Raw genomic sequence first — 13,034 nt, 5'->3', positions numbered from 1 at the left:
ATTTTTTTAATGATTATTTATGTAAAGAGAACGCTCATTCTACGAATCATGATCACGGTTAAGTTACACTGGTAAACAAACATTCCCCAGAAATAAGCTGCAGGCCTGAGATTCCTGCTAAGCACCCCAAAAGTGACAGCAGTGCAACCTCCAAGCCTGCCTACAAACAAGATGGCAGTATCCAAGAGCAGAGCCCTATGTTTTGAAGATCACATGAATGAGAAACTTTAGGGAAGCAAACTAAGAAAAACTAAAAATTTTCAATGCACAAAACCAATTTTTTTTTTAATAATCTTTAACAAAATATATACCTGATGTTAGGTCTACTTTAGGATTAAAACCTCAACAAACAGTTTTAAAAAGTAGAAGTGTTTCTGTTATGTGGCCAATTTACTACCAGTGTTATGTCAGCATACAAGGATACAGTCTTCCTCCAGAAAATAGGTCTCGGCAATCTATAGAAAGAATGGAAAATACATGCCAGGTCAATAAAAGTTACCTTTAACCTACCATAACAGGAATCATGTCTAATGATTTCATGCTTTACATTGAGCTGTCATATATACTTTCATCTCTATACAAAGCCACAATGCGCCCTTTAAAAAAAAAAAAAAAAAATGAAAAAGATTATGTAGAACAAACAGTGCAAAGCCAACAGATACAATTACAGCAATTATTAACCTTCATTATCTAGAAGTACAGGTGCTTTTTTCACTTGCAGGAGCATGCAAAACAATGTTTCTACAACTGCCAGCATCACAGAATATAGAGCTGAAATAATACAGAAACAAAATACGAACGATTAACAAAAGACAGTAAATGTGTAAGATTTACATATAATCATAAATTATATGTAAATAAGGCCATCAAATATATTAAATAAAAAATGCAATGTACAAAATGCTAAGTGAAGCACAAAATCCAAATCCATTTAAAAGTAAAGGTTCACTTTTAACAAAAAATAAAAAAAGGTGAAAACAGTACATCTTTCCAAACCCCCCTGGTCGCTACTGCACTTACCTCCGTGCACGACTAGCTTCCACTGCCCATGCAGTCCATGCAAGGATTTGGGGATTTGAAAGCTGCAATCTTCTTCCCTTTGTTTTCTTATGGACGCCGGGATGGATTTTTAGGGATTCTGACTGGTCACATGCTGGCATGTGACCACATGACCATTCATAATCACTCTGCTCCATCCCAGTGTGCTTAAGGGAAAGAAGACAACCAATTTCAATCCACGAACTCCTGCATTGGCTGTCTAGGCAGTGAAAACTAATCTTCCACGGATGTAAGCATAGTGGGTGTAAGGCATTAGTTCATCGGCCTCCTGCACCGGTGTCCACCTTCCATGATAACTTCTCTGCCAGACTACCCTACTTTCTCTCTTCTGAAATTCCCAGTGTCTTCAATATCCCTGTTAATAATAACACTCCTGCTACTTCTAAACTTCTCAGTCTAGCCTCCTCTTTCCTGACATTCTCTTAGTCGCATCCTACAACAACAGTCATTGTCTGCAGAGAGCTTCCAAAGTATCAGAGGGATCTCCTTGTTAAAAGGTATCAGTCAGAAGGGTACAAAAGAATTTCCAAGGCATTAGATATACCATGGAACACAGTGAAGACAGTCATCAAGTGGAGAAAATATGGCGCAACAGTGACATTACCAAGAACTGGACATCCCTCCAAAATTGACGAAAAGACGAGAAGAAAACTGGTCTGGGAGGCTGCCAAGAAGCCTACAGCAACATTAAAGGAGCTGTAGGAATATCTGGAAAGTACTGGATGTGTGGTACATGTGATAACAATCTCCCGTATTCTTCATATGTCTGGGCTATGGGGTAGAGTGGCAAGACAGATGCCTTTTCTTATGAAAAAAAACATTCAAGCCTGGCAAAATTTTGCAAAAACACATCTGAAGTCTCCAAAAAGCATGAGTGAAAATGTGTTCTGGTCTGATGAAAACAAGGTTGAACTTTTGGGCCATAATTCCAAAAGATATGTTTGGTGCAAAAACAACACTGCACATTTTCTTCAGCTGGAACTAGGGCCTTAGTCAAGGTAGAGGGAAAAACCTTCAGGCTTCTGCTGTAAAACTGAACATGAAGAGGAACTTCATCTTTCAGCATGACAACGACCCAAAGCATATATCCAGCTTCAACAGAAGATTAAAGTTTTGGAATGGCCCAGCCAGAGCCCAGACCTGAATCCGATCGAAAATCTGTGAGGTGATCTGAAGAGGGCTGTGCACAGGAGATGCCCTCGCAATCTGACAGATTTGGAGTCTTTTTGCAAGTTAAAGTGGGCAAATATTGCCAAGTCAAGATGTGCCATGCTTACAGACTGATATCAAAAAAGACATGGATTGATTGTGGATCAAAGCAGTTTATATGCGCAATTTATCGCCGCCAATCCAAATTCAAACCTTGCCAGATCATTTGCATGGAAACTGATTAAGGTTTCTGAATTTAAAGTTTTCTTGGGCCTAACCCTCAACATGACCATTACTAAACAGAAGAAGCTCCATTTGTATTGGTCCACAGACCCGATTCATCATATGCCTGTTTACACTGCTGCCATGGCCAGGCATATATATGAGAATATAATGCGACTTGTGCATTTCAATGACAATGCCCTCTGTCATCCTCGGGGTGACCCTGAATAGGATAGGCTCCACAAAATTCGGCCCTTGTAAATCACCTTAACCAGAAATTTTCAGATGTGTATAATCCCCAGCAAAATATCTGCGTTGATGAGTCTCTCATTCATTTTTCTGGCCACCTTGTATTCAAACAATTTCTCCCCAGCAGGCGTGCCAGATATGGGGTAAAAATGTATAAGCTCTGTAAGAGGGCAATAGGCTACACATGTAATTTTAAGATTTACAAAAGAAAAGAAAGTCATGTATAGCCCCTCAGATGCCCAGACTACATGGGCAGTGGCAAGATAGTTTGGGACTTGGTGTCACCTTTTTCCATATGGGATACCACTTATACATGGACAATTTTTATTCAAGCGTGCCACTATTTAGACATTTATACTATATTGGAATTGGAGCATGTGGCATTGTGCGACCTAATTGCTGGGGCTTTCCCCAACAGCTTGCAAATACCAGCCTTAGAAAGGGGGAGAAAGCCTGCTTGAAAAATGATGAATTGCTCGCAGTGAAGAGGAAGAACAAACAGGATGTTTTTATCCTGTCTTCCATTCACGCAGATACAACCATCCAAATTTGCACGGCAACCGGTGTAGAAAACTTGCTCAGAGTTGGATGCGGAGTTCCCCTTTTTTATTAGAAGTATTCCTCAATCCTTCATTCCCTACCCCCTCCCTTCCTGAGAGGCACAGTGACACATGGTGTGTGCTGGTTATGGGTCAACCCCAGGTTAAGGCATCCTTAGTTCGGTGCCGAGCAGTCTGCGAAAGTGTAGCCTTCCTCACCTAAGTCATGACAAGGCCAGTGTTCCTCAGAGAATTGGGAAGCACTGACCCAAGGCCTGTGTAAAATCACACCTCCTAATCAAGATAAGATCATTTTTCCAGGAATTGAAAGAGATTGTAACCTCATAAAACCTAACAGTTAAAGGTGACAGAATGAAATGAACATTCCTCAAGTCAGGTTTTTCCCCTATGTTTCATGTCATGGATTATGACAGATGTTGGTTCTAATTCAGAGTTTGCCCGACTGACCCCTCCCAAAACTGCATATTGGCCAGTATTGAGAGCCAACCCCCCCCCCCCCGCAGGGGGACTTTAAAAGACAGGCTGGCAAGCCTAAGAAAAAAGCTAAAGACATCTCCTAATTTTTAACATCGTAACAGCAGGAGATCAAAGACCCTTTCCGCTCTGCAACTTGGATCTGCTTACCTTAAGGCTTAACATGGCAAGTAACGTAACCTTTTAACTTCTTCCTATTATCTCTGTGGTGAGCTGTTTCTATATATAAATATATATCTCAGTTACATCTTTTTCTGTAAATATTTTATTGCACCTGTTTGACTCTTTTAGTAATAAATCTTTCTTTCTGAAAGTGTTAAACTGTTTCTAAGTGCTTACTTGCAATTCACAAATTCCTGCCTTTTGAAGAGCCGATACTGTGTTTGTTTAATCCTCTGCCCAATCGGCCTGCAGTGACCGTATTGGACAGGTGACTTTTCAACCATTACAGTGTATATTTGATAAAGAGAGTTTCCCCTTTCTCTGTACAAAAAGGGGTGGTGGCAGTGAAGGGTTAGTTGCGTAATTAACCCGACCAAGTAATAAGCGCATTCAGGCTGCCGATGCGTCGATTGCATTCCATTAGCTGGACAATCGTTGTGCAGGGAGCAGCTGAGTGTGGCCTTGTTACGCGCGTCACACTGTGGTTTTAGACTGGCCGGTCCTTTGGTGAGAAGGTCTGGGGTCTGTCGCCGCGGGCGTGACGTATTATTGTTGGTCGCGGTCGTGCGATCGTCGCATGTTGAGGGTGGCGATCGGGCGACCGTGACAACCGGTGTTGTTGAAAAGCCACTCTGTGTCCACAACTATAGCTTTAACATGGGAGGGGTGGACTTTAACGAGCAAATGATGAAGCCGTACTTAGTTTCCCGTAAAGCCAGATGCTGGTACAAAAAATGTTTCTGTATATTTATGTCAATTGGCTCTGTACAACGCTTTTATGCTTTACAAAGCAACTGAATGAAGTGGATCCTTCCTAGAATTCCAGGAAGAGATCATCATGACCCTTTAGTATCCAGAAGGTGCTGTTGCTCAAACCCCCAATCCATATGCAGTGAGCAGGCTGCATGAGAGGCATTTTTCTGATGCCATTTCTGGTACTCCAAACCAAAAGTCACCGAAAAAAAAGATGGGGCGTCTGTAGCAGACATGGAATTAGGCAAGACACTTGCTTTTTTTATCCATCCCATCATGCCCAACCTGGTCTCTGCCTCAAGGACTGCTTCCGTCACGATCACACACTAGTGGAGTATTAGTATAGGTTAGAGCACGGCACAGTCTAGAGCACATATATACACATGGTCTCAAAATATGTTAGGTAGTCAGGAAACTGGCCATCGTATTTTGAGAGACCCCAACATCTGAAGTTTACAGTAAAAAAATAACTAAAAAAAAAAAAAAAAAAAGAATGCCATGTAAGAATGCCATGCATGCTGCAGACACAGATTTGTTTATTCTGACAGCAAGAGGGTGTGCTCTCAGAATATATGTCAGTGTGTGCAGCATGAGATTTTTCATCCACAATTAAAAAAAAAAAAAAAAAGAATATATATACCCAAGCATAGGGACCTGGGGTGGTCAGTGGGTGGATCGCTCCTATGCTTTAGCATATTTTTAAAAACTTTTTTTGGCAGATCGATCGATGTGAATAGAGGAATCTGTTAGGTTCTTTTTTTTTTTTTTTGGTGGACCCAGGGTGGTATATTCAAATGGTGGGCATATCACACACTTTTTCTGGCAGAGATGTCATCTTTTTTTTCATGCAGCCCATAGGCTGCATTAAGTAAAAAAAAAGAAAAAAAACAACAACTAAACAACATTACATACATGCCCAACAAGGACCAGCAACGTACTGGTACATCAATGGACTTTGAGTGGTTATAACAGGATGATGCCTCCACAGCTACCTTCCAGAGCTTTCTCGGGAAGTCTCATCCCATCGGAGAACCTGAGAATGCAGCCGGCTTTCCGCCAGCTGACCATAGAGCTGATTGGAAGTCAGAATGGCTCCAATCATTTCTGGAGTCTAAGAAACCGGACGCTATGAGCATTTCATAACTTCGGTTTTGCTGGATATACAGAGCGCCATTTTTAAACCGATTACACTAATCTTGGTGAGATCAAATGATTTAAAGGCAGAGAAGATATCTAAAGTCTAAAAGACCCCCTGACAAAAGAATACCAGTCACTGCTTATTGCTATCACAGGGGATAATTTACATTCCCTGTGATAACAATAAAAGTGGAAAAAAAAAATAATAAATGAAGAGGACAGTGTAAACCAAAAAAAAAAAAAAGCTTCTAATGATGGATATAAAATAACCCCCCCCCCCCCCCAAATCCCAAACTATTTGCTGAGAGGCATGTTGAGTCAATACAATAGAAGAATTCATTTTTTACCACAAGTTTTGGAAAATTACAACTTTGTTTTTTTTTTTAAACACAAAGTTGTCACTTAAATGATATGTTGGTAACACATGCTATGGGTATATTTGGAATTACTCCCGAAAATACATTCTACTAATTCCACCCGAGAATGGGGATACCATAAGTGAGAGACTATTTGACAGTCTAGCTCAGACGTGGGCAAACTTTTTGACTCGAGGGCCGCAATGGGTTCATATATTGGACCCGGGGGCCGGACCAAGAGTAGATGAATGATGTGTATGTGTCATCCATAGTAAGTACAGTTGCAAGAAAAAGTATGTGAACCCCTTGGGATTACATGGAGTTTTGAATGCATTGGGCATAAAATGTGCTCTGAACGTCATCTAAGTCACAACAATAGAAGAACACAGTCTGCTGAACATAATACTACACAAACATTAGATGTTGCCATGGTTTAATTGCACATAACATGTAAACATTCACAGTGCAGGGAGGAAAAAGTATGTGAACCTTTGGACTTAATAACTGGTTGACCCTCCTTTGGCAGCAATAACCTCAACCAAACGTTTCCTGTAGTTGCAGATCACACCTGCACAACGATCTGGAGTCATTTTGGACCACTCCTCTTCACAAAACTGTTTCAGTGTAGCAATATTCTTGGGATGTCTGGTGTGAATCGCTCTCTTAAGGTCATGCCACAGCATTTCAATCGGGTTGAGGTCAGGACTCTGACTGGGCCACTCCAGAAGGCATGTTCTGTGCTGTTGCAGCCATTGTTTTGTTGAATTACTTGTATGCTTTGGGTCATTGTCCTGTTGCATCACCCATCCTCTGCGGAGCTTCAGTTGGCGGACAGATGGTCGTACGTTTTCCTGCAAAATGTCATGATAAACTCTGGAATTTATTTTCCCATCAATGACAACAATCCGTCCAGGCCCTGAGGCAGCAAAGCAGCCCCAAACCATGATGCTCCCTCCGCCATGTTTCACAGTGGGGATGAGGTTTTGATGTTGGTGTGCTGGGCCTTTTTTTCTCCACACATAGTGTTGTGTGTTCTTCCCAAACAACTCAATCTTGGTTTCATCTGTCCACAGTATATTTTGCCAGTAGTGCTGTGGAACATCCAGGTGCTCTTTTGCAAACTTCAAACGTGCTGCAATATTCTTTTTGGACAGCAATGGCTTCCTCCGTGGTGTCCTCCCATGTACTCCATTCTTGTTTAATGTTTTCCTTATTGTAGATGTGTCAACAAAAATGTTAGCATGTGCCAGAGATTTCTGTAGGTCTTTAGCTGACACTCTGGGATTCTTCTTTACCTCATGCAGCATTCTGCGCTGTGCTCTTGCAGTCATTTTTACAGGACGACCACGCCTAGGGAGAGTAGCAACAGTGCTAAACTTTCTCCATTGGTAGACAGTCTGTCTTACCGTGGACACATGAACATCAAGGCTTTTGGAGATACTTTTGTAACCCTTTCCAGCTTCATGCAAGTCAACAATTCTTGATCGTAGGTCTTCTGAGAGCTCTTTTCTGCGGGGCATGGTTCACATCAGACAGTGCTTCTTGAAACCAGTAAACCCAAAACAGGTGTGTGTTTTGTAAGGGCAGGACAGCTGTCAGCAACACATCCAATATCATCACACTGATTGGGGTCAAGGTTGGCTCACTCCTGGCTCCAATTAGCTCTGGGAGAAGTCATTAAGCTAGGGCCTCACATACTTTTTCCTCCCTGCACTGTGAATGTTTACATGTTATGTGCAATTAAACCATGGCAACATCTAATGCTTGTGTAGTATTATGTTCAGCAGACTGTGTTCTTCTATTGTTGTGACTTAGATGACGTTCAGAGCACATTTTATGCCCAATTCATGCAAAACTCCACGTAATCCCAAGGGGTTCACATACTTTTTCTTTCAACTGTATAGTAAAATTCCCCCATAGTAAGCATAGTAATTCATCCCCCATATAGTAATTCATCCCCCATATAGTAATTCATCCCCCATATAGTAATTCATCCCCCATAGTAATTCATCCCCCATAGTAATTCATCCCCCCATAGTAATTCAACCCCCTCATAGTAATTCATCCCCCCATAGTAATTCATCCCCCCTATAGTAATTCATCCCCCCTATAGTAATTCATCCCCCATAGTAATTCATCCCCCATAGTAATTCATCCCCCCATAGTAATTCATCCCCCCTATAGTAATTCATTCCCCATATTAATTCATCCCCCATATTAAGTCCCCAAGTCCCCCCTGTGTCAATTCACTTACCTTTGCTCCGCACGTTCCTCTCGCCGTGTTCCCGCGCCGTTCCGGTGTAGCATGAAAATCTGTCTCCTAAGAGGATCTGTCCCCCTCGACGTATCTGCGCATGTGCCAGTTTCAGGCATTAGCAGCCGATCGGCAATCTCCGGCACATGCGCAGATACGTCGAGGGGGACAGATCCTCATAGGAGACAGATTTTCATGCTACACCGGTCTTCAGGGCGGACTGTGAGAGGAGCCTAGCGGGAGCCTAGCTCCGCGGGCCGGATTAAAAGGTCCGCCGGGCCGTATACGGCCCGCGGGCCATAGTTTGCCCATTGCTGGTCTAGCTGCATACAGGACCTCAAAATCCAATAAGCACCTTCAAGCTATTAAAGGGCTTTATTTCCTCATAACACTTCCTGACTGCCTATCACAGTTTTGGAGACCTTGAAATGCCAGAATAGTACAAAAGCGCCCAAATGACCCCTTTTTGGAAAGTACACACCCTAAGGAATTTGATAAACAGCATAGTGAGTATTTTGCAGATCTCGTTTGCCACAGGTTTTTGGAAAATTAAGAAAACGAAAATGTATTTTCTCTTTTTTTCTTTTTCAAAACCCTGTAAGAAAAAATGAGATCTGCAAAATACTCACCATACCATGCCTCTTATTAAATTCTTTGGGGTGTCCACTTTCCAAAGAAGGGTCATTTGGGGGGGGGGGGTGTTGGTGCTATCCTGGCATATCAGGGCCTCCGAAACTGTGATAGGTAGTGAGGGAGTGAAATGAACTTATGCACCTTCAGGTTTTCAAAGTGGTCATTGGATTTTGGGCTCCTGTGACTAGGATCCCAAAAAGTCTCACACATGTGGTATCCCCATACTTGGTAAAAGTAGCACAATGTATTTTGGGTTGTAATTCCATATATACCCATGGCATGTGTGAGCAATATATCATTTAACAGACAACTTTGTGCAAAAAATAAATACATAAATAAATGAGAAAAAAAAAAGGATTTTTTAGTAATTTTCCAAAAACTTAAAAATAAAGTATTCAATTGAAGCAACAAGCAAATAGGTTTGGGGTGTCTACTTTTGAATAAGAGGTCATTTGTGGGGAGGGGGTTGTGCTATCCTGGAATTTCAAGGCCTATAAAACTGTGATAGGTAGTCAGGAAGTGACATGAGGAAATTACACACCATCAAACTTACAAAGGGGTCATTGGATTTCTGTCTCCTGTATGCAGCTACACTCCCAAAAAGTCTCACACATGTGGTATTCCCATACTTGGGAGAAGAAGCAGATTATACAGTATCTCACAGAAGTGCGAACACCCCTCACATTTTTGTAAATATTTTATCTTTTCATGTGACAACACTGAAGAAATGACACTTTGCTACAATGTAAAGTAGTGAGTGTACAGCTTGTATAACAGTGTAAATTTGCTGTCCTCTCAAAATAATTCAACACACAGCCATTAATGTCTAAACCGCTAGCAACAAAAGTGAGTACACCCCTAAGTGAAAATGTCCAAATTGGGCCCAATCAGCCATTTTCCCTCCCTGGTGTCATGTGACTCGTTAGTGTTACAAGGTCTCAGGTGTGAATGGGGAGCAGGTGTGTTAAATATGGTGTTCTCGATCTCACTCTCTCATACTGGTCACTGGAAGTTCAACATGGCACCTCATGGCAGAGAACTCTCTGAGGTTCCACTCAGAATAGGCCTCGCCATGGTCTTTGGGAAATAAACGTATGAGTATGAATACTGAAATGGACATTAGCCTGCATTTCAAATAAGTGCAGATAGCCTAAAAGAAGTCAAGTTTAAAAAAAAAAAAAAAAAAAATTGTGAGCAGGAGGAAATCAGGGAAATTCCACTCCCCATTTTTCTCTGGAGAGTATGAACCCAGAAGATAAAGGTGCTTTATGCTAGGTTATCCCACAACAACTTGTTCCTTCGATCCTCACTTTGCTCAAGAGCTACAGCCAATAAAGAATGTACACATTTGAATGTTTTGGCAGTGTCATATGTGTGTAACCCCGGCTGCACACCATGGCTCCTTCTACTGGCTCCTACAGCGCTGCTATGTCTCATATTGATGTAGGGGCTGGTGGAATGAATCTCAGCACACAGCATCTGACATATCCAGAAGTGAGTCAGATATGAACAGCCCATTGCTCTGTGGGACAGCAAAGATCAAAAGAACAACTGGCAGGTCAGGTGAAAATAATGCATTTTATCCACCAGGTCCTGGATTTTCATATTTTGTTAACCAAGCGACAAAGGCTTTTTGACACAATCAACACACAAATATATATATATATATATATATATATATATATATATATATATATATATATATATATATACACATATACACATATACATACACACATACACACACACACTTTTTTTTTTTTTTTTTAAATCAGAATGACGTTTATTAACATTGAAGTCATACAAATATCAAAATAAAGGATCACATACAGATTGGCATCATCAGAGAATCAATCATAAACAAAAACAACAACAATGTAAGAAGGGAAACTTTCCAGTGCTACCAATTATACCAGAAATCTAAGAGTTTCTGCAAAATTACAGTGTTATCGTGTTAATGTGCAGTCAGATCACATAGTAATTTTCTCACATTCAAAACAATAGAGTAACCCCACAACAGTGGACACACAGGGAACAGAGAGCACCCCTCTCCCCACCAATCAAGGCAGAGGGGTCATAGGATGGAATTATAAAGTAACAATCAAATTATAATTGAAAATAGTTACAACAGCCTATGCATTATTAGATCAAAAGGGGCTAAATCTGGAGGGGCCAACCATGTGTCCCAAAGTTTATCAAACTTACCCAAGTAATCAAGATGTTGGTAAATTAAACAATATAAAGTAATTCCCATATTATGCTTCCAGTCAGCTACAGTTCATAAATGTATAAAACATATTGTGTATCATGAATATAATGAGCAGCCGTGGTCTGTGCAAGCAAATTGACTTAACACATTAGACTTAACACGATTAAATGCTAAAAAATAATAGTGAAGAGGTGGGCATATTAATATACTGTAGAATTCCAAGGCCAGTCTGTACAATCTAGCAGCCTGGCAAACATGCTAGTTGTCTAGATTTTATGCGGATTGTTTTGCTTCAGTAGTCTTAGTCACTTAACAAGAACAAGTAAGCAGATCAGAATGGCTGACCTGTTGATCTGTAGTCAGAGTCTCAAAGCAAATGGCAGAAAAAACAGCATTATATCCAGGCGAGTAGCATTTTCAGAAGACGACTACATCTTTCAATGCTCCAATTTTAAACAAGCTCATTATTTTTCTCGTGTCCCCAACACATGCCCACTGTACATTTTTTCCAGTGCACAAGGCAACATATATGTTTTTTTATTGCATGTGGTGTGATGTGATGAAAGTCTGGTGCATTTCTTTGCTGCAATTATGCAAGTTGCAGTGCCACTAAAAATAAGTGGGCACACACTCCATAGTGTGGACACCGCATGTTGGTGTACTGTGTGTTAACACACATTAAAATGCAATCACACAAACAGGAATACATCCTAAGGGACCCCGAGGAAGTCATGAGGTTTGGTGACGTAACTCGTAGGTACGCCTTGACGCAGCTTATGATGCGCGGTCACGCACTTCCGGTGTTGGACGCCATTTTGGTACACCTTGAAAACCCCCTACCCATGCAGTACACCCAAGCATGAGGATGTGGCATTAGTTTTCTACATTAAAAGTGAGTGGGCATTTTATTCATAATTACTAAAAAGGAGATTTAACTAAAATACTACACTATGGAGGATCTTTTTTTCTCACCATGAATATTGGTGAGAAACTTATTTGACAGACACATCCTTCCTGAGAGGCCTGGAGTATCTGATAGAGTACTTGGGAGAGGAACTACAGGTCAAATAATTACCGGCCAGGATTGGAGTAGGATCCAGGTGTGATCCTGAAAGTGAAGTGGCCCATTGGGTCGCCTAAAGGAGGCAAGGAGGCAATCCAGCCACTGAGGCTAAAGTGTGCTGACACTTTCACAGATATCATCACCATCTTCACGTTGCATGTTTTTTTTGTGTCGTTTGAAGCAATTACTTATGGACAATTAGAAATTCTATTTTGAGTTTTTTAAATGATTTTTTGTGTGGTCACATTTGTCACTGGTCATATTTGTATCATATCACCTGTTTATAGGGGTCCTTTGTTATAATATAGGTTGCTTATTTATATGGAGCGATTTCACAGTTTGCATTGTTGTATTCCACTTCTAATAGGGCACTGGGGTGACCATAGGTCACTTTGGTTTTGGGCACTTGATGCACCTTTACACATATATTTATTTTTATCCAGTGTGTTATTTATATGATTTTGAGGTTTATTTAGGTTAAGCGCTGCACTATTTTTAAGAATTACATCCTAAGGGCTGGTTCACACCAAATGCAGTCCAGTGTGGGTTGTTTCTGCATCAAAAACGCATGTACAGTAGGTTATATGGGTTCAAATGGCCTAGTTCACACTAGTGCAGTGGTCGGCAAGCCGCGGCTCGCGAGCCACATGCGGCTCTTTGCACACTTTAATGCGGCTCTTCTGTGTGCCGGGCGCCCGCTCCCCTCCCTCCTCTCGGGCGGCCGCCCCAAAAGTCAGGACCCTGCAGCTAGCCC

The 13,034-nt window shown here is 41.3% G+C and overlaps 1 protein-coding gene across 1 annotated transcript in view; it reads right to left on the bottom strand.

The window, feature by feature from the left end:
* The window catches only part of CNST (consortin, connexin sorting protein), a 160,961-nt gene that overhangs the window by 87,428 nt on the left and 60,499 nt on the right, over positions 1-13,034 (bottom strand). The window contains exon 4 of the mRNA XM_089693288.1: positions 425-455. Coding sequence (XP_089549414.1) covers positions 425-455 — 31 coding nt within the window. The remainder of the gene's footprint in view (positions 1-424; positions 456-13,034) is intronic.

The sequence above is a fragment of the Staurois parvus genome, unplaced genomic scaffold, assembly GCF_062004578.1.
Source record: "Staurois parvus isolate SC_StPar_1 unplaced genomic scaffold, SC_StPar_1.0 ptg000619l, whole genome shotgun sequence".
Classification (NCBI taxonomy): Eukaryota; Metazoa; Chordata; class Amphibia; order Anura; family Ranidae; genus Staurois; species Staurois parvus.
Note: the sequence above shows the minus strand (reverse complement) of the source record. Positions and strands in the feature narration are given on the sequence as shown.